Source organism: Vipera berus (assembly GCF_964194415.1).
Source record: "Vipera berus genome assembly, chromosome: 1".
Lineage (NCBI taxonomy): Eukaryota > Metazoa > Chordata > Lepidosauria > Squamata > Viperidae > Vipera > Vipera berus.
The window spans coordinates 243,764,542-243,789,884 of NC_138202.1; the positions used below are offsets into that span (position 1 = coordinate 243,764,542).

At 44.8% G+C, this 25,343-nt stretch overlaps 1 protein-coding gene across 2 annotated transcripts in view; it reads left to right on the forward strand.

Annotated features, from left to right (window-relative positions):
* Positions 1-25,343, forward strand: part of ANKRD6 (ankyrin repeat domain 6) — a 92,123-nt gene that overhangs the window by 38,259 nt on the left and 28,521 nt on the right. For both annotated transcript variants that reach the window (XM_081314801.1, XM_081314802.1), the window contains exon 3: positions 22,518-22,616. In XM_081314801.1, coding sequence (XP_081170927.1) covers positions 22,518-22,616 — 99 coding nt within the window. The remainder of the gene's footprint in view (positions 1-22,517; positions 22,617-25,343) is intronic.

The window sequence follows — 25,343 nt, forward strand, 5'->3', positions numbered from 1 at the left end:
TAACTGTGATCTGACTTGATTGCCAGGTTTCTGTGCTTCACTCCAGATACCACAATGATCAGGGAAATATAGAAGAGGAATGCAAAGTTGCACATAGTTTCTTCCTCTGAACAAAACAAGTTCTGAGTTATTTAGATCTGGGAACCACATTCTGACAACATTCTGTCAGTTTTAACACCCCCTCCCCCCCAAAAGAGAGAAGAACTGATGGTATCTTCAGAATGGCTCACTTATCCATAAATTTAAGAAGGGCTTCCACTATCTGCCAGTGCAGCTCCCATAAAAGGAGAAGAAATTATTTTCCTCTCTCTTCTTATGTTTCTTCACCTTCTTTCCTTCCTTCATTTATATATGTGAATTCTGCTTCTTTTGATAGTTTCTTGGGCTGGTGCATCACAACTCAGATTTGTAGACATTAAAGTTGTAGGTGTATATCTAAAAAAGAAAAGTCAGAATGCAAAGCAAACAAAAATGTGTTTGTATTCCTCAGTATTATATGAATAAGCTTACCACTAAGAGATGATTGACTACAGTTCATTGTTAAGTGTACATGTTTAGCAGTACGTCTGTGTTTACCTTGGAGTAAAATATTGAAATGACATTATAAGTGAAAGTTGAGGGGGGAGTCTGTCTGTAAGGACCTGCCTCAGCTAAGACACTGTCTTAGTTTAGGAAAATAAAATGAACTGTATGGTGGATCAAGAATTGGTTTACAGATAGAATATACCACGTTTCCACAAAAATAAGACCCGGTCTTATATTTTTTGTGCCTCCAAAAGAGGCACCAGGTCTTATTTTGGGGGGATGTCTTACCTTAGGACTGCCGGAGGCAGGCCTCCCATGCCCCGACACCTGTCACGCCGCAGCTTGATTTCTTCAGCTGCTGCTTGCCACCACTTGTGGCCGGACATTACGTTTCGCTGGTGTTTCAGGCCATGCCACGCTTGTGGCAGGAGGCTGCTTGGTGCTTCAGGCCGGTGCTGCCACTCATGGCCACATGCCATGCGACGCCGCTAACGGCGATGCCGCCGCTCATGGCAGGAGGCTATGCAGTGTTTTGGGCCAGCGCTGCCGCTCGCAGCAGGAGGTTGTGTGGTGCGTCGTGCTGTGGCGTGCACAAAGTGGTGGCACTGGCCCGAAGCCCCACATGGCCTCTTGCGAGCAGCCACACTGGCCCAAAATGCTGTGCGGCCTCCTGCTGTGAGTGGCGGCACTGACCCAAAGCACCGTGCGGCCTTCCATGAGCAGCAGATTGGCCCAAAACACTGCAGGGGCTCCTGCCATGAGCAGTGACACCAGCCTGAAATGCTGTGCAGCCTCCTGCCACAAGCAGCAGCACCAGCAGGATTGGCGCGACGAGCCATACAGCCGCAAGCGGCCATAGAAGAACTCGAGCAGTGGTGCAACAGGTGTCGGGGTGTGGGAGGCCTGGCTGTGGCAGGCCTACTATTTTTTTATATAAGAGTTTTTATTGAATTTTATAGGGTTAGGAAGAGGATATAACCAGGGTAAGGATCAGGATTTGGGATGGGGTTAGAATCGGGATTGGGGTAGGAACGGGGTTGGGAACAACATTGGGCCAACTATTGAGGTAAGCGGGTGCAGTTTACCACTCCCGCCCAGCTTGATTTTTAGGTGTGCGCATTGCCCAAAAATTAGGGCTTATTTTGGGGGTAGGGCTTATTTTCTGGGAAACTTGGTATCAGAGTTCTTTGAAATAACTCCTTAAACATTTTTTGTATTTGGGTTCAGTTGAAATTGTGAAATTAACTTTTGAAACCTTTTGTTTCCTGGAATTGTTTGGAATAGTGGCTGGATGCTGGCATAGACATTTTTGCATTTGTTGGTTTTATTGCAGTTAGCTTTATACTTCAATAATACCCAATTACAGTAATTTTAAGACGTGCAGTGCATAATTTAAACCCATACAAGAATCAAGGTGCCAGCTTTCCCAGTCATCATAGATGCAAAGCTGGAAAATAAAGGGCAGAACAGTTGGTTCCACCAATATTTGGCAGGGGATGCCATGAATGGTGAAAACAGGTAATTATTGTAGTCCTGTTTTTTAAAAAAGGATAATCTTTTAGATGTTCTGCTTCATGTGCTGTTCAGCTCAGTACCTTGACTTACAACCACAATTGGACTGGAATCTTGGTTGTTGAGCAAAGCAGTTACTAAGTAAGATGTCACACAAGTGCTTTGCTCAATGACAGCAATTCCAGCACACCTGATTGTGATTGTTTAGGGATTATGTGGGTGGTTAAGCAGATGGAGCCCCAGGTAAGGAGTACAAGGTGCTTTGGGGGGGGGAAGACCCTAGGGGGCTCTGATCAGGAGCTGAAAATCCTGCTGAAATCCAAGCAGGATTTTACCCCTTGAATTGAGACGTGTATCTCTCTCTCTCTCTCTCTCTCTCTCTCTCTCTCTCTCTCTCTCTCTCTCTCTCTCTCTCTCTCTCTCTCTCTCTCTCTCTCTCTCTCCCTTCCTCCCTCCCTCTCTCTCTCTCTCTCTCTCTCTCTCTCTGTGTGTGTGTGTGTGTGTGTGTGTGCGCGTGCCTGTGCCCACCGCTCCCTGAGGCACCCCATGCTCCTTTCCTTATCACACTGTCTCTGCTCAGGAGCTGAGAATCCTACCTATTGAAATACTGTATAAAAAGGAGACTGGGAAATAATTTGATTTAATTTCATTGGTGATCTAAATGGCAGTTGTTTTGTAAAAAGCTATTTTTTGCTGAATCTAAAAATCTTTTTGTTTCTGTGGGAGTGAATTCAATTTGCGTGGAGTTCTTTGTTTACTTTCCATGACAGCAGCCCAATGGCCTTTTATAAATAGGGCGATTCCAGAAGTAAGAGTGATATTCCATGCGATTAATAGAAATAAAAACAACATAATATTCTATTTGGTACTTCTTGTTAAGTATCGGAATAAAGTGTCTTTCACCGAAGATATATCAGGTACATATCGAATAGAATTGCATTAGACTTTTTCACCCTTTAAATGGCAAACTTCTGCTCTTCTACCAGTTCCTTTTAAAACTGGCCTAGGAAAGAACATAAGAATTGGCCTGCTGGATCAGGTCAAGGTCCATTTTTATCCAGCATTTTGTTTCTTACAGTGGCCAACCAGTTCCTTCTAGAGCAGGGGTCCCCAACCCCAGGTCCGTGGACCAGTACCAGTCCGTGGCATGCCAGCAACCCGGTTTACATAAACAAGCAAAGCCCCATCCGTGTCATGCAGGCAGCACACAAAACCACACACTCTCCGGTCCATGGAAAAACCTTTCTCCACGGAACCGGTCCCTGGTGTCCAAAAGGTTGGGGACCTCTGTTCTAGAGTGCTCCTAAGCAGGAGATGGAGACATCTTTTCCTGCCTGATGTTCTCTTACAACTCTGGCCCCAAATCGATCAATGAATTTCCATGGCTGAGAGCAGTCTTGAACCTGGATCTCCCCAGTCCTAGCACAACAACATCACCACCACAACATCAACCCGTCTTTGGCCATCCCCGTATCTTTGCGGTAATGATTTCCACAGGTTAATTATATACTAGGTGAAGATGTACAGTAGTCCTTGACTTACAGCCATTCATTTAGTGGCTGTTCAATGTTTAAAAGGCACTAAAAAAGCGGCTTACAACTGGTCCTCACACTTACAACCGTTGTAGCATCCCCACAGTCAGGTAAACCAAAATTCAGGTGCATGGCAACACACATTTATTTGCGATGGTTGCGGTGTCCTGGGGTCATGTGATCATTATTTACAACTTTCCTGGCTGACTTCCAACAAGCAAAGTCAGTGGGGGAAACATTAACAACCATGTGATTCAGCAAGGTTTGTTTAACAACCCTGGCAAAAAAGGTTATAAAATCGGTGTGCCTCAGTTAATGACCCCCTTGCTTAGTAGCGGAAATTCTGGTCCTAATTTTGGCCTTAAGTTGAGGATTACCCATATTTCCTTTCTTATCTATTCAAATCTCCTGCCCATCAGCTTCACTAAATGACCTAATGGCCAGTCCTGATATTTTGAGAGGGAAAAAAAAATCCCTATCTGCACTGTCCATGCCATGCACGACTTTATATAATTCAATTATTTTCCTTTTGTTATCATCTTTTTCCCCCTAACCTAAGGCTCCCAAGTAATCTTAAGCTTCCTTCTAAGGAAAGTATTTGAGCCCCCTTGCCCTCAAAAGTACCCATAGCATCACCTCTGCTTTTTCCTACTATTCAAGTCTCTGTCCGTCAGATGGCTGAACCAACCTCCACCCTGCAGCCCCCCCCCAAAAGATTAAATCTTCTTTGCAAGACATGACTTTAAACAGAAGAGTCTGGGAAGTGAATTTATAATATGTGTCTGTAGAAGAGCAGCGCCATGCCAGATGTCCTGCTGCCAAGTAGGTAGGGGGGGGGGAAAGAAAACAAAAAGACTTCATAACCTCTGACCTCTGCTGGAAAAAGTCTGTCAGCGCTGGTGACAGAATGGTATCCTTTGCCAAAACTGAGGCAAGGAGAAAACTAAGAAAGGTCATGTTGCATTCTCCTAGTGCAGTGGTAGGCAACCTTGGCTCTTTTATGACTCATGGACTTCAACTCCCAGAATTCCTGAGCCAGCTATGCTGGCTCAGGAATTCTGGGAGTTAAAGTCCATAAGTCATAAAAGAGCCAAGGTTGCCTACCCCTGTAAATAGTGTGAAATATCTGAGGAGATTTGCAGAGAATTGCTGGAAAATTGCTACCTGAGATCATCTTCTCACACCTGAGCGCTTCACTTGGCTATACCACTACACTTCTGTATACAATACTAGACTTTAGTATTACATGAACAAGCCTTGGGCTCCCCACCAATGTTTGTGTTCAAGGAGCAATTGGAAATTTTCACATCTCTTCATAACATATTTCAGTTGATGGTAATGTCCAAACTTTACATAAACTTTCCCAATCTGTGGGAAAGACTAAGCATAGCTAAGAGTTTAAAGCAATTGAAAGCTGACCCTTAAGGAGAATTTGAAAGTGCATAAGGCTTCCCAGGTACTGGTGTCACCTATTTTCACCTAAAAGTCCCTACAGATTGCTAGTCTGGGACTCTTTAAGGTTTTCCAAAGTTGAAGTCATACAGCAGGAAGGTACCAAAGTTTGAGAAGGCTAGTTTAGTGTTACGACCAGACAGGTTGATATGTGAATCTACCTGATAATTGCTTACATGATTTTCTTTTGGCAAACCAGAACATCATCCAAACTTTCTTGCCTTTGGAGCACGTGATACATACAAGTTGCCAACCTATAGCACACTTTCATAGATGCCCAATACCACTTAGTGGACATTCTGAACAAATGCAGGTACCCCTAGACTTATGTCCATTCATTCACTGACTTCAAAATTATAACAGTGATAAACAAAGGGAATTACACCTGTACCCAAAATTACAGTTGTTGCAGTGCCCTGTGGTCATGATAATAATTAGGCTGCTTGGTAACGTGTCCACTCTTATTACTGTGGGGGTGCTGCAGCTCCCCATCTCTTCCTCTCTCTAGGCTGCCTTGCACAGTGGCACTTGGCCACAGTACTGTGGGTCTGAAGTAGAGTCCCAGTCTCAATCAGCTGCCATTACCTCAGGTCTTGACTTTAGCCCTAGTGCTCTTCTGCCATTGAGAAATGCCACCTATCTGCCCTCTGATGTAGGCTACCTCACACAGCAACACCCTGTAGCAGTGCTGAGCCTGGGCCTGAAGATAGAGGCCTGGAGCCTTCAGTCTCAGGGAATTTGCCACTATTCCAGGCTTTGCATTAGCTTTGTGTGTGATAAATCTTGCAGTCTCCTCATGAAGAGCAGCTGTCTGGAGCACTTGTGGGTGATCTCATGTCCTCTTCTTATTTGGAGAGGAATGACTGAAGATCTGGCCTACTTGCTTTCTCTTCATTCCGCCACAGTTGTCAGTTCTGCTTTTCACAGAGCTTTCACTATTTCTTCCATGGAAGTCTCATTTCTGCTCATAATTCCCTTGATGATGGAGGGAAAAGCTTTTATTTTATTTTTGCCAGCTTTATCTTCCCCTGGAGCACCCTGGCACCATCTCCAACAGCACTCTGGAAATTCCCCAAGCTTCTGAAGCAGGTTTTCAAAAGGACAGAAAATTTTGCAAAGAGAGAGAAATTAATAAAAATAACTTTTTCTGATGGTTTTTTTTTTGTTCATAGAGTCTAATCTTTATTTAAAAAAACTGACTGATATTTTTTTAATATTATAGCATTTGGGAGTTTTTATTTAGCGAAGAAACCACTATCCATATAGGCTTTCAGACATTAATAACATTGTGATCTCAGCTTGCCAGGATTGAAAAAAAGATTTCTGCCTTCTCTTTTCTTGACTGGAGGTCATTAAATCAAGCCAGGTTGAAGAAAACAAGGGTGAAAGTTTAGATTTAATGATAATTCAGGTATGTATAATCTGGTAAACATTTCATAATACGTATTCTGCAGGTTCAGACATATACTTAAGCTTCTGAATCCTATATTTGTTAGAAATAGGACTAGTCTATGCATTTCTATTGACAAGAATCTCAGTTAATCTCTGATGGTATTTTATTCTTATAGTTCTGAAAAACATGACAACCTTCTTAGTATTACTATTACATAGTTCATTTTCATGTTAATAATAATAAAGTTGGAAGGGACCTTGGAGGTCATCTAGTCCAACCCCCTGCTCAGGCAGGAAACCCTGTCCAGTCTCTTCTTAAAAACTTCCAGTGTTGGAGCATTCACAGCTTCTGGAATCAGGTTGTTCCACTGGTTAATTGTTCTGACTGTCAGGAAATTTCCCCTTGGTTCTAGGTTGCTTCTCTGGTTAGTTTCCATCCGTTGCTTCTTGTCCTGCCTTCAGGTGCTTTGGAGAATAGCTTGTTAGTGCTGAGGAACTATTGATGGTATGAAGATACTTAGAGTCCCAAGAAAATTGTGGATATTTACAAATGCCATTGTTAATGAAAAATTTTAAATAGGTCATGCAACAATGGCATTTTATAGCTGTGTAGTAATATGTATTGCAATTTGCCAACTTAAATAGCTTCCTTTTCAGTTATCCAGATTTCTGGAAGGTTTGAAGTTATAATCTGGTAATTCAGCTGTGTTAGCTGATTGTCATTAATGCAGATTCTTGCATTGAGTCAGATGTTGGTTTCCTCATTGAGCTCATGATCCACAAATAATATCTTCCAGTCTAAAACAAATTTTAAAGACATATCTGTGTTTTCAGCAGGAGCAGCTGTGATTTTGCAAACTATGGGTAGTCCTCATTTAGCAACTGCCTTGTACGGCGACTGTTAGTTACAAAACTGATGAATAAGTAACTTTGCAATCAAACCTCACATTTACAACTTTCACATGTTGTAAAGCACAGGAAAACTGAAGTAAGAACTTAGGCACAGACATGGTTTCACTTAGCGACTGCTTTGCTTAACAACAGAGTTGCTAATCCCAATTTAAATCCCTAAATAAGAACTACCTTATGAGGCAGTTCATTTTCCCATTGCAAGTAATTCTTGCTTTACTCCAATTATTTTTCATTACCTTCTGGCTTCCGTGAATCTTCTCTCCCCTTTTCTATTTACAGAGCTTCCCCAGCATCCAGTGTTCAAGCAGAAAATTTTCTTTCCATTTCCCCTTTACCAATTTTAATGCTGCCTTGGTTATAGGTTGCACTTTTGAAAGTTTGTGCAACTGGTATTCTCTTGTACAAATGCTATTCCCTCATCATCTTTGAGCAAAATGGGGAGCATATTACTTTTTTCCTAGACCCTGTCAAGAGGCAAAACCAGGGTGTTATTCCTCTTTCTTGATGATGTCATCTCCTATATTTGAAATAGGTGGCTTTAGGCCATCTCTATTACTTCTTTCAGGTTTGACTTCCTTTCCAGATAACTGAAGTCTCCAATAGTTGGAGGGGAAGGCTCATTTTTTGTGTGATGTGGACAGGGCAGAGAGAATAATTATAGTAGAGAGCTATTTCTCTAAGTCCCAAAAGTGCTTTTTTCAGAAGGCAACTGGACTTTCTTTGTTTTTCTTTGAAGATGTTTCACTTCTCATCCAAGAAGCTTCTTCAGTTCTTCAGAAAGTACCTTTGGGACAACCATGACCTGGATGACTGAGAATCTCCATAGACTATTTCTATAAGACTTTGTAGCTTGTCATTAGTGTAAGGCAGGGCTTTTCAACCTTTTCACCCATTGTACCACTTTTAGGATATGGCAACATCTGAGTACCACCAGTCGCCTAGCAAGGTGTCAAAAACGTGACCCCCCCAAAAAAAGGAAAAAAGTGATGAAGTACAGGTAGTCCTCGAATTACAACAGTTCGCTTAGTGATTCTTCGAAGTTACAATGGCACTGAAAAAACTGCCCCCCAAGCCACAGCTGAGCAAGACACGTACCTGCCTGCCTGGCAGCGCTCTTCCTCCTGTCGGAGCTTTTCATTGTTGTGAGCATTTCTGTTGAGGATTGGCAGCGGGGGTGGGGTTGGGGGGTGTTTGGTTTTTATTCCCCCCATCTGCTGGGTGGTTGCAGCAGGTTTTGGTCACTTCACATGACCCTGGGACACTGTGACCATCATAAATATGAATCAGTTGCCAAGCATCTGAATGTAAATCACAAGACCCTGGAGATGCTGCAACATTCCAGCTGATCGGTGCTTCTTCTGGGCTCAGCTGAAGCACCAGGATCAGCGCCGAGCTCCACCTGGAGCCTGGCGCTGATCCTGGCGCTTCCACTGAGCCCTGACAGCCCTGCAGCTCCAGCCATCTCTCGCTCAGGCTTGTACGGTGCTGCCACCGGTTCAGCTCATTCCCCTCCCCCACTACCACTTTTCTAAGATGGTCGTGTACCACCTGCCAGGTGCCAATGCACCACAGGTGGTACCCGTACCGCTTGTTGAAAAGGCCTGGTATAAGGTGTCAAAAAGGCAAGTGACTTTCAAGTGGAAGATCAGCAGCTTGGGGCTCCTAAGGAAAGTTTAGCAAACTTCAGATGTTCAAATCCACCTTCAGATCATTACCTTCAGCCCAACCTATTTCACAGGGTTATTGTTAGGGGAGAAATGGAGCAAAGAGTGCTACATATACTATTCTGAGCTTCTTGGGGGGAAAAATGTAGCATATACATCTAACAAGCATAAATAAAACTGATGTTGGGAATTGGAGCCAGACTAAACATGGAAAAACAGAAATTGTCCACCTCTGCTCTACGTGCCCTCAAGTGCTTCTCTGAAAGTTTAATTGTGGTTGAGGGGAACACAGTGGGAACCTATATTTACTCCTTGGAAATACAGGTTGTCCTCAACTCACAAAAGTTTATTTAGTGACCATTTGAAGTTACAATGGCACTGAAAACATAACTAACAATTGTTTTCACATTTATGACCATTGTAGCAGCCCCATGGTCACGTGATCAAAATTCAGATGTTTAGCAACTGACTCACATTTATGACAGTTGCCATGTCCCAGAGCCATGTGATCAACTTTGGTAACTTTCTGACAAGCAAAGTCAACGGGGAAGCCGTGTTACTAACTTAACAACTGCCACGATTCACTTAACAACTGTGGCAAGAAAGATCATAAAACAGGACAAAACTCACTTAACCAAAATTTTGGGCTCAGTTGTGGTTGTAAGTCGAGGACTATCTATACTGAGTTGCAACCATAATTGGCCTTTCCTGTTAACACAAAGTGGCAGAGCTGGAGGAATTATTGCTGTGTCCGTGTTTTTTTTTTTGAACAACTCAGCATGCTGCCCAAATCACCTGATTATCTAGCCTTAGGAAAGTTTTTTATGCCTGAGCCTCAACTTCCATCTACAATAAAAGGATTATGTTTACATGTGCTTAATAACAGAATGCTGAAACTAGATGTTTCTATTGTTTTATTTTACCACATAGTGATATGAAATTCAAGACACAAATTTTCTGACACTTCATTTGTATATTAATGTTTGCTTTTTAATTGTACATAATATTTTTATAAGTACTAACATTTTCAATGGTCAGAACTTGCCAGTAAGTTTTCCCTCTCAGGTAAAATAGTATTGTACAATTGTCAGTTGAAATTCCATGCTCATTTTGCATTTAGGCTTCATTAAAAATGGAATTCTGTGGTTTGGGTTTCTTTGACTGAAAGCCATGACTTGGAAGTAAAACCTAATTAACTAACCATGCTAATATGCTCTGGTATGTTCCAAAAAAGCAAGGGTTGTTTCTCCTGATGACATACATTTTGTACCATCTAACCTGAGGCTGCTGTATGGGAATAATGAGAGCAAATTTGGTCTAGTGGTTAAGGCACTAAACTAGACGCGAATTCTAGTCCCACCTTAGGCATGAAAGTCGGCTGAATGAATTTAAACTAGTCCCTTTCTCTCAGCCCAACCTACCTCACATGACTGATGTTGTGGGGAAAATAAGAGGAGGAAGGAGTTTAGGTATGTTCACCGCCTTGAGGTATTTATAAAAGTAATAAAAGTGGGATATACAGTAAATAAATAAATAAATAACTACTGAGAAGAAAAAACAGTCCAGCAAATTATAACAATAAAGCCCAGAGATTAATTATGTGCAAGTAGTCCTTGAATTACGACCACAATTGATCCTGACATTTCTGTTGCTAAGTGAGACATTTGTTAAGTGAGTTTGGGCCCATTTTATGACCTTGCTTGCCACATTTTTAAATGAATCACTGCAGTTGTTAAGTTAGTAACACCGTTGTTAGGTCTGGCTTCCTCATTGACTTTGCTTATCAGAAGGTCACAGAAAGTGATCACATCATCTCGGGACTGTCACGACGTCCTCTGCGAAGAAACACAAGCACTCCAAAGGTACGGGTGACCAGGTTTATTCCTCACACAAATCAAACCGCGGTAAAGTCAGCGTTGAGGCACCCAGCCTCAACGCTCTTTTATCGTGCTGCTACACCCTAACCCCACCCCTTCAAAGCAAACCGGCATCCGCCCGCCTCCCCATAAAAGCCCCACCCATCACCCTGCATAGCCACCACCCACCGCGTGCACCGCTGCGGCCCGCCGAGCCCCCTCCCAGGTAAGGCCTGTCCTTCCGCCCCCATATGCGCCCCAGTCTGTTCTGGCGTTGCAATTGCAGGCTCCCCCCCGAGTCCGTCCGAGCGCCCAGCGAGAGTGGGTGGCAGCGCGGGTACAGCCACACCCCCGTCTATGGCTGTCAGTGGCAGGTCTGACCGTCCGACCAGTTCTTTGTCGCCTCCTGCCCGTTCCGGCTTAGGCTGCGGTTGCGTTCCTGATGGTGTGGAGCCTGCCGGCTGGCAGGCAGACAAACGGCGGTGTTCCCGGGGCCCGGGCGCAAGCGCAGCCCGCAGCTCTGGATCCCGCCGCCAAGGCTTCAAAAGAGCCAGGGTAGATGCGCCCACCAGCCTGGCGGGCACCCGGAGCCGTCCTCGTCGGCGAGGCGAGCGCGCGTCCGCCGGCCGCCTGGTAGCGGGCGCGCCAGTCAGCTGTGCGGTGGAGCCCCGGCGTGTCCCGCGGCGACCGGGCGAAGCCACGCCCATCAGCTGGCCGGCGGGAGCCCGGCACCGCGTCCTACGGCTAGGGAGAGGTGGGGCTGGCGGCTCCGCCGGTTGTTGCAGTGGTCGGGGATGGCAGGCAAGTGTTGGCGACGGCGGTCTTCTGGGGGTGGGAGGGGTCGCTTCCCCATGCCCGCAGAGGCGTTGTCGAGGCCCGAGCGAGCGGCAGGCCAGCGGGGCTTGACAGTCGGCTTCCCCTACCACCTGCCCTCCTGCAAAGGAAGAACGACAAGATGGACCTCCACGGAGACAGGCCGCTGAGTTCCCGGCGCCACCCCCCGGTTTGGACGGATGTGTACGGTGAAAAGCCGTGACCAGACGAGCTGCCCGGACGTCCCCTTTTCCCACCCATGAGGCCTCTGCCAGCGGGTATCCTTTCCACATCACGAGGTACTGCACTTGCCCCCTCCGTAGCCGAGAATCCAGGATTGCCTGTATTTCGTACTGATCCCCGTGAACAGGCCCTGGTGCGTGTCCACCTGCCTTCCCTATCATCCCCCTAGCGGGCCTCAGCAGGCTACTGTGGAAGACAGGGTGGACCTTCCCTAGAAACTTTGGCAACCGTAAACGTACGGTCACGGGGTTGATTACCCGAACCACTTGAAAAGGGCCAAGGAACTTGGGGCCTAACTTCCTGCTCGGTACCCGCAACTGCAAGTATTTGGTCGACAGGTAAACCCACTCCCCGACCTTGGGGGTTTCGAAGGGTTCCCGTTTCTTGTCTGCCTGCTCCTTCACCCGTGCCTGGGCTTTCGCCATCGCCTCCCTAGCGGTCTTCCAAGCACCCCCTAATTGGTGTATCCACTCCCCAGGCCCGGTGGGTATCGTCGATCCCTGTCCACACTCAGGGACAGGGACGAAATCATACCCCACCACCACCTGGAATGGTGTCAAACCCGTGCTGCTGTGCACGGCGTTGTTGTGGGCGACTTCAGCAAACACCAGGAGGTCTACCCAGTCTGTTTGCTGGTATGACACGTAACTCCTGAGAAGCCTTTCCACCGTGGCGTTGGCCCTCTCAGCGGCTCCGTTAGTGCTCGGGTGGTAGCCGGAGCTGAGGCCCTGGGTGGACCCGATGTGCCGCAGGAACTCCCGCCAGAACCGTGCTGTAAACTGGACCCCACGATCCGAAATAATCCGTCAGGGGACCCCGTGCAGCCGATAGATATGTGTCAGAAATAGTCGTGCCAACCGTTTGGCGGATGGCAGCCCCTTGCAGGGGATGAAGTGCGCCTGTCTGGAGAAAAGGTCGATGACCGTCCAGATCACTGTGTAGCCCCTGCTTTCCGGCAACCCGACAATAAAGTCCATGGCAATATCTTGCCATGGCCGTTCGGGGTCCGAAACTGTCTGTAGCAGTCCTAACGGCTTCCCGACACGGGGTTTTACTGTGGCACACACGTGGCAGCCCCGGACGTGTTGTTCCACGTCCGCCTTCATGCACGGCCACCAGAATTGGCGACGTGCCAAGTGTAAAGTCTTTAGGAAGCCGAAGTGGCCGGCCTGTTTGGCGTCGTGACACCGGTGCAGAATGGCGGGGCGCAGTGCCTGGGGCACATACAGCTTATCCCCTTGCCAGGCCAAGCCGTTGCGCATAGTGAGAAGGCCGGGATGCTCCTTCAGCCAGGTGTCTGTAGCCAAGGCGTCGCCCATGGCACGGGACAAATCGTCCCCCACGCTGCAGACCACCTGGTCCGCGACCGGGGATACGCCAGGCGGGATGAGCTCTTGCACCACTGCTTCCCGTTTAGTGTTGTATTGCGGCAGCTGTGAGAGCGCATCGGCAAGAAAGTTTCGTCCCCCCGGCACGTACTTCAGAACGAAGTTAAACCGCCGGAAAAAGAGAGCCCATCTGACATGCTTGGGCGCCAGCTTCCTCGGTGACTGCAGGACCTCCAAGTTTTTGTGGTCCGTCCAGACCTCGAAGGGATGGGCAGCCCCCTCCAATAGATGACGCCACGTCTCCAAGGCCGTGCGCACGGCGAACGCCTCCTTCTCCCAAATCGCCCATGCGCGCTCTGCGGATGACAGCTTTTTGGATGAGTAGGCACACGGTTGCAGCACGCCCTCCGTGTTCCGTTGCAACAGCACAGCTCCTACCGCGATGTCGCTGGCATCGGCCTGGACCACATACGGTCGGTCTGGATCGGGGTGTGCCAACACCGGCTCCTTAGCGAACAGGGCTTTCAGGGTCTCGAACGCCCATTGGCATGTGGTGGTCCATGCCAGCTTCAGCCCTGGACGTGGCTTCTCCCCAGACTGCCGCGTTCGCAGCAAGTCCGTCAGCGGCAGGGCTGTCGCCGCAAAGCCCGGGATGAACTGGCGATAAAAGTTCGCAAACCCCAGGAAACTCTGCAGCTGTCGTCGCGTCCGCGGCGCTTGCCACTGCAGCACGGCTTCCACTTTGCGAGGGCCCATCTCTATGCCGCTTGCGGACACTCGATACCCCAGATAATCCAACCTCGTCTAGTGGAACTCACACTTGGTGAGCTTCACGTAGAGACGGGCAGCCAGCAGCTTCCGTAGTACCTGGCGCACAAGGGCGATGTGCTCCTCCATGGTCTTGGAATAAATCAAGATGTCATCCAGGTACACTAGCACTCCTCGGTACAGGTGCTTGTGGAGCACCTGATTTATCAGCTGCATAAAGACGGCTGGCGTCCCCTGGAGTCCGAACGGCATGACCCGGAACTGGAAACTGCCCAACGGACAGTTGAACGCCGTCTTCCACTCATCCCCGGCTCTGATCCGCACCCGATAATATGCCTCCCGTAAATCCAGCCTCGTGAAGATGCGACCCGTCGACAGGTGCGCCAGGAGGTCCTTCATGAGGGGCAGCGGATACAGGTGTTCGACGCAGACCGTGTTGACGCCACGAAAGTCGACACACAGGCGAAGCGTGCCGTCCTACTTTTCCCGGAATAGTATCGGCGCTGCTATCTTGGACCGGGCAGGTTGAATGAACCCCCTCGTGAGGTTTTTATCAATATAACGCCGCAGTTCCTGCATCTCGCGAGGTGTCAGGGCGTACATGCGCGGTTTTGGCAGCTGTACGCCCGGCTCGAGCTCGATGGCGCAGTCCGTCGCTCGGTGGGGAGGCAGAGCATCACACTCCCTCTCGTCAAATACCTCCGCTAGGTCGGCGTACGCCTGTGGAAAGCAGGCTTCCCCCACCCCCCTGCCCCTTGGGCTTGCTCGCCCCCTGGCTGACCGGAGGGACCCACATATGCGTGTGGTCGCGTCCTACGGCTAGGGAGAGGTGGGGCTGGTGGCTCCGCCAGTTGCTGCAGTGGTCGGGGACGGCAGGCAAGTGTTGGCGACGGCGGTCTTCTGGGGGTGGGAGGGGCTGCTTCCCCATGCCGGCGGAGGCGTTGTCGAGGCCCGAGCGAGCGGCAGGCCGGCGGGGCTTGACAGGGACACTGCAACCATCATAAATATGAACAAATTGCCAAGCATCTGAATTTTGATCATGTGACCATGGGGAAGCTGCAGCAGTCATAAGTCACTTTTTTCCAGTGCCGTAGTAGCTTTGAACGGTCACTAAATGAACTGTTGTAAGTCAAGGACTACCAGTATTAGAAATAAATGATCATATTAATCTGCCTGTTAAATATCTACATTGGTAGCTGTTGAAGTAGGTTAAGAACTTCCTTCCTTTTTTTATTCCAATTATTCCATATCCAGTTATTTAAATATCCGTAATTTAAGATTTAGACTTTACTTCAAGATCCCCAATGTCCCGTGGCTCCAAAGTGCAAATTGCACAATCTCCAAATGGCTCTATGAGAGATGTTGCCTACAGAAGGGGAGGTGGTGTGATGGACCACAGTGAAATGACAGAGGTAAACATTAAAGCAGAACTATCCTCTTTCTAGTATATCTACAGCAGAGCAGTGTATAATATCTTGGCCTCCAGTGAGAGATCATGTCTAAATAAGCAGGAATAAGACATTACAACAAGTTGGGAGAGAAGGTGGTGTAAAGCCCTACTGGTAAAGTCCATCTTCCTAAGGTTCTCTACTAGAAGATAAGGACATTTGGCTGAACTTCTTGTCTTGTTGTTGTTAGCTGCAAAGTCGTGTCCAACCCATCGTGACCCCATGGACAATGTTCCTCCAGGCCTTCCTGTCCTCTACCATCTTCTGGCGTCCATTTAAGCTCACGCCTACTGCTTTAGTGACTCCATCCAGCCACCTCATTCTCTGTCGTCCCCTTCTTCTCTTGCCCTCAACCTTTCCCAGCATTAGGCTCTTCTCCAGTGAGTCCTTGCTTCTCATTAGGTGGCCAAAGTATTTGAGTTTCAACTTCAGGATCTGACCTTCTAAAGAGCAGTCAGGGTTGATCTCCTCTAGGACTGACCGGTTTGATCGCCTTGCAGTCCAAGTTCGCCTTGCCTTAGTTTAGACTATCTAATGGGGGACCTATTAGCCTTTTTATCGAGGACTTCTCCATTCATCCCAGCAATAGGAAAAGAGAGCAGAAGGTGCTTTAGATTTTCCCATTGAAAGCTTAAAAATGTAAGACCACATAGACCTTCTGCCAATCCTGAAACACAGGGACAGCTCTGTAACAATACATAATGCATGCCTACCCACAAGGAAGGTTTTCATGAGAATTATCCTTTTGAAGCTGGTGCAGAGAAATACTTAGATATTTAGAAGAAACAAGTTTAATACTGTATTGGAAAAAGGGGAAATACACGAAAACCAAAAACAGCTGCATACCTAGTATTCTAAATAAAATCAATGTTGTCATTGATTGCTGGCTAAACTAGTTACTTACAAATACTGCCTTCTTGAATAAGATCTTAGATGTCAGTACATATTTGAGGTTCAAAACGGTATGGTAAGAGAGAGATCTATGTCTGGGCCTTCTGTTTAGGTATTTTTAGGCAAGGCCCGTACCTCCTTTTTTGGAAGATAATTGAAAGGTTAAAGAAACATAATTGAAGGCTTGGAAAATTGACTGTTACTTTATCCAGCCAAGTAAAATACTTCATTGCCGATGTCCTTGATCCAGTCTGCAAGTTATAAATTATTTTGTAGTTGAACTCACCTTCCTATAAATATTGGCGGAGAGGGAAATGATACAGGGATAAAAAAAAATTTTAACGATTTTATCAAGGACTTTATGGGAGAATATCTAGTTTTACTTCAACATGAGGTGATATCATTAGGCACTATACTTTGGGGGGAAACATTGGCTATCAAAAATTGGGAGTTTGTCACAGATAATAGTAACAATTACAATACAAGGGTAACTGAACTGGTTGCTGTTCATTATCTGTTCATCAACCATGATGGTGTCCAAGCTGCTCATCCTAGCTGGATTAATCATTCATTCATACATTCTCAGTAACAAGATGAAAGGTTTAGCAATGTGCTGTGTGGACAGGTTTAATCCAAGCAAACCCACCCCAATCTTTTTTACTGGTTTCCTGTGATCTGTTAAGAATAAAGATAAAGAATCCCTGTGGCCTGTTAATTGCACTTTAGAATTGCAGACAATCAGAAACCATTAGCTTAAATCCATTTAAAACCTATTTATAATTTAAATGTTATAGATCAGTAGTAATACTGAATGAGGGGATGGTTAATGTTGCCTAAAGACACCTAAACTGTCTTTCCTCTTGATTCACAACAACTCATGTGAAGTCTTGATCATCCAGGAGATAAATGTATGGCTTATATTTGGCCCACCTGTTGTTTTAATGACAGTTATTGGAAAAGCCATAATTGAATCAAGGGAAACAGTGGTACGTTTAATGTATCATCAAAGCTACAGTTGGTAGGAAAATTGCATTTTGACCTTGATGAATCATAGCTACATTTTACATGGGAAAGAGGTAACCCTGCAAAGATCAGCCCATCAAGGTAAACTAAATAACAATAGCCCTAAAAATAAAGGTGCCACCATATAAGGGTTTGAGGGGATGAATGGGTAGATCCAGAATGTATTAGTAAGGTAAAAAGGGAAAGGTTCCCCTACACATGCGTGCTAGTCGTTTCCAACTCTAGGGGCTGGTGCTCATCTCCGTTTCAAAGCCGAAGAGCCAGCGCTTGTCCGAGGACGTCTCCGTGGTCATGTGGCCGGCATGACTAGATGCCAAAGGCGCACAGAACGCTGTTACCTTCCCACCGTAGTGGTCACTATTTTTCTACTTGCATTTGTACGTGCTTTCGAACTGCTAGGTTGGCAGAAGCTGGGACAAGTAACAGGCGCTCACTCTGTTATGCGGCACTTGGGATTCGACCCGCCAAACTGCCGACCTTCTGATCGACAAGCTCAGCGTCCTAACCTACTGAGCCACCGCGTCCCTTATTAGTAAGACTGATATGTAAAAGTGGTGATGCAGCCCTTTCAGATATTCACATTCCTTGGTTTTGTCATGACCCCAAGGAAAGGAATGATGGTTGTGGCAATGTTCTGCAACTATGATATGATCCTCTGGAGTGTAAAGTTAAACTGTAGGGAAATGTTTGGGTTCCTGCTGATGCACCATTTCTCCTGCTGCCTCATAGACTCGTTCCTGACCTTCTGACTGGGTTGTTTTGGAGTTCCCCACCTATTGGGGGTATTTTAGCCTCTATGCCCTCAGGTCAGGGGCGGGAAAGACTTTAGGAATTCATGGTTTCCATTTCAACCACGGGTTTGCTACCAGGTTTGCTTAATCTCATAGGTTGTTGTTGTTAGCTGCGAAGTCGTGTCCGACCCATCGCGACCCTATGGACAACATTCCTCCAGGCCTTCCTGTCCTCTACCATCTTCTGGAGTCCATTTAAGCTCACGCCTACTGCTTCAGTGACTCCATCCAGCCACCTCATTCTCTGTCCTCCCCTTCTTCTATTGCCCTCGATCTTTCCCAGCATTAGGCTCTTCTCCAGTGAGTCCTTCCTTCTCATTAGGTGGCCAAAGTATTTGAGTTTTAGCTTCAGGATCTGGCCTTCTAAAGAGCAGTCAGGATTGATCTCCTCTAGGACTGACCGGTTTGATCGCCTTGCAGTCCAAGGGACTCGCAGGAGTCTTCTCCAGCACCATAGTTCAAAGGCCTCAATTCTTTGGCGCTCAGCCTTTCTTATGGTCCAACTTTCACTGCCATACATTGCAACTGGGAAGACCATAGCCTTGACTATACGCACTTTTGTTGACAGGGTGATGTCTCTGCTTTTTAGTGTGCTGTCTAGATTTGCCATGGCTTTCCTCCCCAGGAGCAAGCGTCTTTTAATTTCTTGGCTACAGTCCCCATCTGCAGTGATCTTGGAGCCCAGGAAAATAAAATCTGTCACTACCTCCATTTCTTCCCCATCTATTTGCCAGGAATTGAGAGGGCCAGATGCCATGATCTTGGTTTTCTTAATGTTAAGTTTCAACCCAACTTTTGCACTCTCCTTCTTCACCCGCAACAAGAGGCTCTTTAGTTCTTCTTCACTTTCTGCCATTAGAGTGGTATCATCTGCATATCTTAGGTTGTTGATATTTCTTCCAGCAATCTTAATTCCAACTTTTGATTCATCTAGCCCTGCCTTTCTCATGATGTGCTCTGCATATAAGTTAAATAGGCAGGGCGACAGTATACAGCCTTGCCGGACTCCTTTCCCAATTTTAAACCAATCAGTAGTTCCATGTCCAGTTCTCACTGTTGCTTCTTGACCCGCATATAGGTTTCTCAAGAGACAAATAAGATGGTCTGGTACTCCCATCTCTTTAAGAACTTGCCACAGTTTGTTATGATCCACACAATCAAAGGCTTTAGCATAGTCAATGAAGCAGAAGTAGATGTTTTTCTGGAACTCCCTAGCTTTCTCCATGATCCAGCGTATGTTGGCAATTTGATCTCTAGTTCCTCTGCCTCTTCGAAATCCTGCCTGTACTTCTGGTAGTTCTCGATCCACATACTGCTGAAGTCTAGCTTGTAGGATTTTAAGCATGACTTTACTAGCATGAGAAATGAGTGCAATGGTGCGATAGTTTGAACATTCTTTGGCACTGCCTTTCTTTGGAATTGGAATGTAAACTGATCTTTTCCAATCCTGTGGCCACTGTTGAGTTTTCCAAATTTGCTGGCAAATTGAGTGTAGCACTTTTACTGCACTGTCTTTTAAGATTTTGAATAGCTCAGCTGGAATACTGTCACCTCCACTAGCTTTGTTGTTGCTCAGCTTTTCTAAGGCCCACTTCACTTCACATTCTAGGATGTCTGGCTTGAGGTCAGTGACCACCTCATTGTGATTATCAGGGACGTTAAGCTCATTCTTGTATAGTTCTTCTGTGTAATTTTGCCACCTCTTCTTAATCTCTTCTGCCTCTGTTAGGTCCCTGCCATTTTGGTCCTTTATCATGCCCATTTTTGCATTAAACGTTCCCTTCATCTGTCCAATTTTCTTGAAAAGATCTCTGGTCCTCCCTATTCTATTGTTTTCTTCTATTTCTTTGCACTGTTCATTTAAGAAGGCATTCTTATCTCTTCTAGCTATTCTCTGGAATTCTGCATTCAATTGGGTATATGTATGTTTTTCTCCCTTGCCTTTCGCTTCCCTCCTTTCCTTAGCTATTTGCAAAGCTTCCTCAGACAGCCATTTTGCTTTCTTGCATTTCTTTTTCTTTGGGATGGTTTTGGTTGCTACCTGTTGTACAATGTCGCAAACCTCTGTCCATAGTTCTTCAGGCACTCTGTCTATCAGATCTAATTCCTTAAATCTATTTGTCACCTCTACTGTATATTCAACAGGGATATGATTTAATTCATACCTGAGTGGCCTAGTGCTTTTCCCTACTTTCTTCAGTTTAAGCTTAAACTTTGCAAGGAGAAGCTCATGGTCTGAGCCACAGTCAGCTCCTGGTCTTGTTTTTACTGACTGTATAGAGCTTCTCCATCTTTGGCTGCAGAGCATATAGTCAATCTGATTTCTGTGTTGACCGTCTGGTGATGTCCATGTGTAGAGCCGTCTCTTGGGTTGTTGGAAAAGAGTGTTTGCTATGACCATCGTATTCTCTTGACAAAATTCTATCAGCCTGTGCCCTGCTTCATTTTGTACTCCAAGGCCAAACTTGCCTGTTATTCCAGTTATCTTTTGGCTTCCTACTTTAGCATTCCAATCCCCCATGATGATAAGGACATCATTTTTTGGTGTTACTTCTATAAGGTGCTGTAGGGCTTCATAGAACCGGTCAATTTCATCCTCTTCAGCACTGGTGGTTGGGGCATAGACTTGGACTACTGTGATATTGAATGGTTTGCCTTGGATTCGAACTGAGATCATTCTGTCATTTTGAGGATTGTATCCCAGTATTGCTTTTCCTACTCTTTTATTGACTATGAAGGCTACTCCATTTCTTCTGAGGGATTCTTGCCCGCAGTAGTATACCTGATGGTCATCTGAATTAAATTCACCCATTCCTGTCCATTTTAGTTCGCTGATACCTAAGATGTTGATGTTCAGTCTTGTCATCTCTTGTTTGACCACGTCCAGCTTTCCTTGATTCATGGATCTTACATTCCAAGTTCCTATGGAGAAAAAATCTTTACAGCATCGGACTTTCCTTTCACCACCAGACACATCCACAGCTGAGCGTCCTTTCGGCTTTGGCCCAGTCGCTTCATTCTTTCTGGCGCTACTAGTACTAGGTGGACACACATAAAACCTCATTTTTACTTGAGTGATCTGAAGATGAAGGACTTTGCTTTGAACTCTTCCTGGTCCAGTTGAAATGTGTTGTCACCTTGGTCCTCCTCAGAGTGGGAGGATTAATCAGGTTGGCCCAGTTGGGTGCTTATGAATCCAGGTGGATTCTAGCAAGCAGTTGGGAATTTTCCTAGCATGTTGACTTGCAATTATGTCAGGCATTTGCTGAAGAATTGGAACTGGAACACGATCAGGTTTGCTCTCAAGCACTACTTCAGGTTGCCTGGGTTGTTGTGTGTAAGTGGCTGACTCACCGTTGATGACTGCACTCCAAATCCGTTCACAAACTGTCAGTTTTCTCATGTTGAATATTAACTTTGCTATTTTTATTAATACTTGCGTGCTTCAGTTAAAGGGTCTGTTTTCATGAATTAGGCTTTAGCTAGCTGCTTGTTGAGAAATAGGAGGAGGCTGTGGCGGATCACCTCAGTGGACCATCAATGGTTTGCAGAAAGTAACTGTGTGTGTGTGTGTGTGTGTGTGTGTGTGTGTGTGTGTGTGTGTGTGTGTGTGTGTGAGGGCAAGGGGTGAGGAGTCAATATTGTTCAATATTAAGGTGCTGGATTAGGAGAGAGAAAACCCAAGTTCCAGTTCTGTCCTAGGCTTGAAACCAGCTGATGACTTTGGGCCAATTAATCTGTCTCACCTCTAGGAGGAAAGCAATGTCAAACTACTCCTAAAAATGTTGCCAAGTAAACTGCAGGGAGTTGTCCATGTGGTTGAAAGTGACTTGAAGGCTACGGACACACACATACACACATCAATGCCCATGCACCAAAGACACAGAAAAATAAATAAGGCCAAAAGAAGAATGAGAACTCTTTTGAATATTTTAAAATAAAAGTTTCTAAATTTGAGTTCCCTCTGAATTATTGGGGTAAGGTGGAACTTCATGCTCCCACCATATGTTGGTTGGAAACTGAGCACTATTTTACACAAAATCTTGCTTTTCTTGTGCAATATTTGCACATTGCATTACATTTATCTTTTTAAAAAAACTACACTAAAGCAATGGTTATTCTCAAATGAGATGTATAGTTTTATTTTGAGGGATTCTTATGGAGGACTATTAAGTGCTAAGCATAAAATGACTTAATTACGTCTTTGTGATTAAAATACTGAAATACAGATTCAAGCCATTTCAGTGGGCTTGGGAATGTAAGATAATTTCCTTTAATTGAGTTCCTTCCAATTTATTACACTGTACACTGTAGCTATTACAGTGATGGTCTTAAAACCTGTTCAGTTGGTATCTTCTGTTTTCCAGCATGGGCGGACACCTCTCCATCTTGCAGCTTACAAGGGTCATCTCCATGTGGTCCAGATTCTGCTCAAAGCAAGCTGTGACGTGGATCTTCAGGATGATGTGAGTAGTCACAACCATTCTTGCAGGGAGCTTTTCTCATTTGTAATTTTTAGCTACATGTGACCCATTGTGGAAACTATGTTTACGTGGAAAATACATTTTCCCAGCCTGACTGGGTCAACTTGTAAGGCACATTAACAAATATGATGACAATGCAGATCAATTACTTTAGGCGTTCTTTTCAAGAGCTGAAATGAATGCTTCCCAGATACTTTTGTAAAGTGGTTGCAGGAAAAAATGAATATAGATAAATTAAGGACTTGTTATAATCTGTTGGAAGCATGTTACACATTTTTTTTAAAAAAATCCATTTGCCTTTCCATCAAGGACATTGGAAGGGGATGATTTATTTTTTCCTGAGAAACACTTGGTAGGAGTTTCTACTTTGAAGAGCCCAAAATGCCAATTAATGTTTTCACTGCAGTTCTGTTTGGCTGTCTTGAAGCTGTCAATGTCTACACCTCTGGCAGTTGCATAAAAAGGGTGAAACAACACTGTCCAAGAAGGTTTGTATTTATAGAAATGCATTGGTGCGCATCATTAGCACATGAAACTAAGAAACCTTGGGCAAGAGGGCTCATGATTGATTTTTTTTGCACCCTTTGTGGATTAAGCTTGGCCATTTTCAGTCTTTACAAAAATACTGAGGGCATATATACAAATGGTGGTTTTGTTACTGTCCACAATGTTTACAGAATCTTGATTATTATTAAATCTGGACAGCATTTCTCCCAGCAATGTTGTTGAGCGTAGATAAAAAGTTAATTAACTGACAAAGATACTCAAGTGATTTTAACTTGAAAATGATTACTATTCATTTGATTAAATAATGGCATTCTCTTTTTTCTGTAGACCCCCATTCTTTGCTGCTTTTGATAGTTTAATTTTGCAGAAATGTCCATCTTCTTTTAGATAAAGACCGTGTGGATTAGTTTTATATATTACCTTGTGCAAGATATTTTGACTCTCTTTTATTTATTGTATTGTCTACCCTGCATTTTCTTCAGAAAGCTTATGCTGATGTACATGTTTTTCTTCCCTCAAACCTATCCTTACAGCAATCCTGTGAGATGGTCAAACTGACTGGGACTAAGTGTGCTAAAGACATACAAATTGAGTGAGGAGTGTCATGTCTCTTCAATGCTAGTCTCACATTTGCCCATAGGTATGATTAATAATGTAGTCTTGTAGCAGGATAACACAGGATAACACTTCCAACTTTCAAGAGACTGCTTTTATTTTGATTTTTTTTTCCACTAAGCCACGGAAGTCATTAATTAATTTATTTGTAAATATCCAAGTGCAAATCATTTATTATCCAATATATCTATCTATCTCAAGCTACCGATCTCAACAAGTGATTTTGGGTGGCAAATCATAATTACCAGTATCCTCCTAATTAAAGTAACCTCTGACAAATGATGTAAAGAAACTTGATAAATGTGGTAGAATATTTTAAATGCTGACTTCATGTTCTACAGATGTTGATCGTTAACATATTGTTAAAGACCTAATCATTAATTGAAGAATGACCTCCAGTGACCTTGAATGGGATTATTATGAATTTCAGCCTTTGGAGACCAGGTCTCTAGAATATGAAACCCCAAGAAGTAATTCTTTCCTTCTCCCTGCTAATCCCGCAAGCCCCTATTGGAATCCAGATGCCATCTCTGATTGGTCAATGAGTGTTCACACAGCACACACCCCAGAAATAGTCAAGGGAGCAGTGGTCCTGGTCAAAGAAGTCAAGGAAGAAAAAGATAAGAAAAAACAGAGGAAAAAGGCTAGAAAAGATCCTAGAAGATTGCAAAGAGAGAAAGAGGTTAGAACTCTTTTCGGCTTGCATGTAGCATTCGGACTGGCCATCTGGCATGTCAGATCTACTTCAAAAATGCATGGTTGCATGTCTCACTTATTTAGATGATTCTCCACAAAGTAATTTACCTTTTGTGTAGAGTCCCATTGTCTGTTCTAGGGGTTTCCCTATCTAGGGGACAGTACAGTATCCCAAATACCAAAGGATGTTGCTTCCGTCTATATAGGCTCATCCCTAAACAAGGAATCGGAGGGTTGTGTGCGTAAGTGACTCACAGCCCACTGTGGTTCTGGGAGCATTTTTAATTCTTGCTTTAATAAATCAGGTTGTAGTGGCTTGAAGGGCTGTTATCTCAGGCATTATTCCTAACCGTGATGATTGCCCAAATGAGGACTTACACAAGTAAACTCCACCCTTTCATTTTTATGTCATTTGTCGCCCACAAATATACACGATCATGTACATAAGATGGAGTCATCGAAATAAGAAATTTCATCCCTCCTGTTCCCCTGCCTCCTTGGATGAATATGACCTCAGGACTGGTATCTGGAATGGTTGAAGAGTACATACAATCTATGAGTAGTTGCTCATCTTTGTGAAATGGTTGAAGTATTGGAAAATAGCTTGGTTAGGACTATTGACTATTGAAAGTTTAAAGCGTTTGAATTGTGCATGCCTTTACCTACCTTCCAAACTGTGCAGGGGTTTTTTTTTGGCAGTGGTAATGGGCTTTTTGTGTTCTCATTTTTTGATTGCTTTTGTATTCTTTTATTTTCCTTTTTTTAAAAAATCACCAAATAAATAAATAAAAAGGATGGTTAAGATAATTCAAGTCTTTATTCTTATTAACTGCAGTACTATAGAGAGTGCAGCGGGCAGCAACTTAAAGACACTGGATTTGTCAGCCAGAG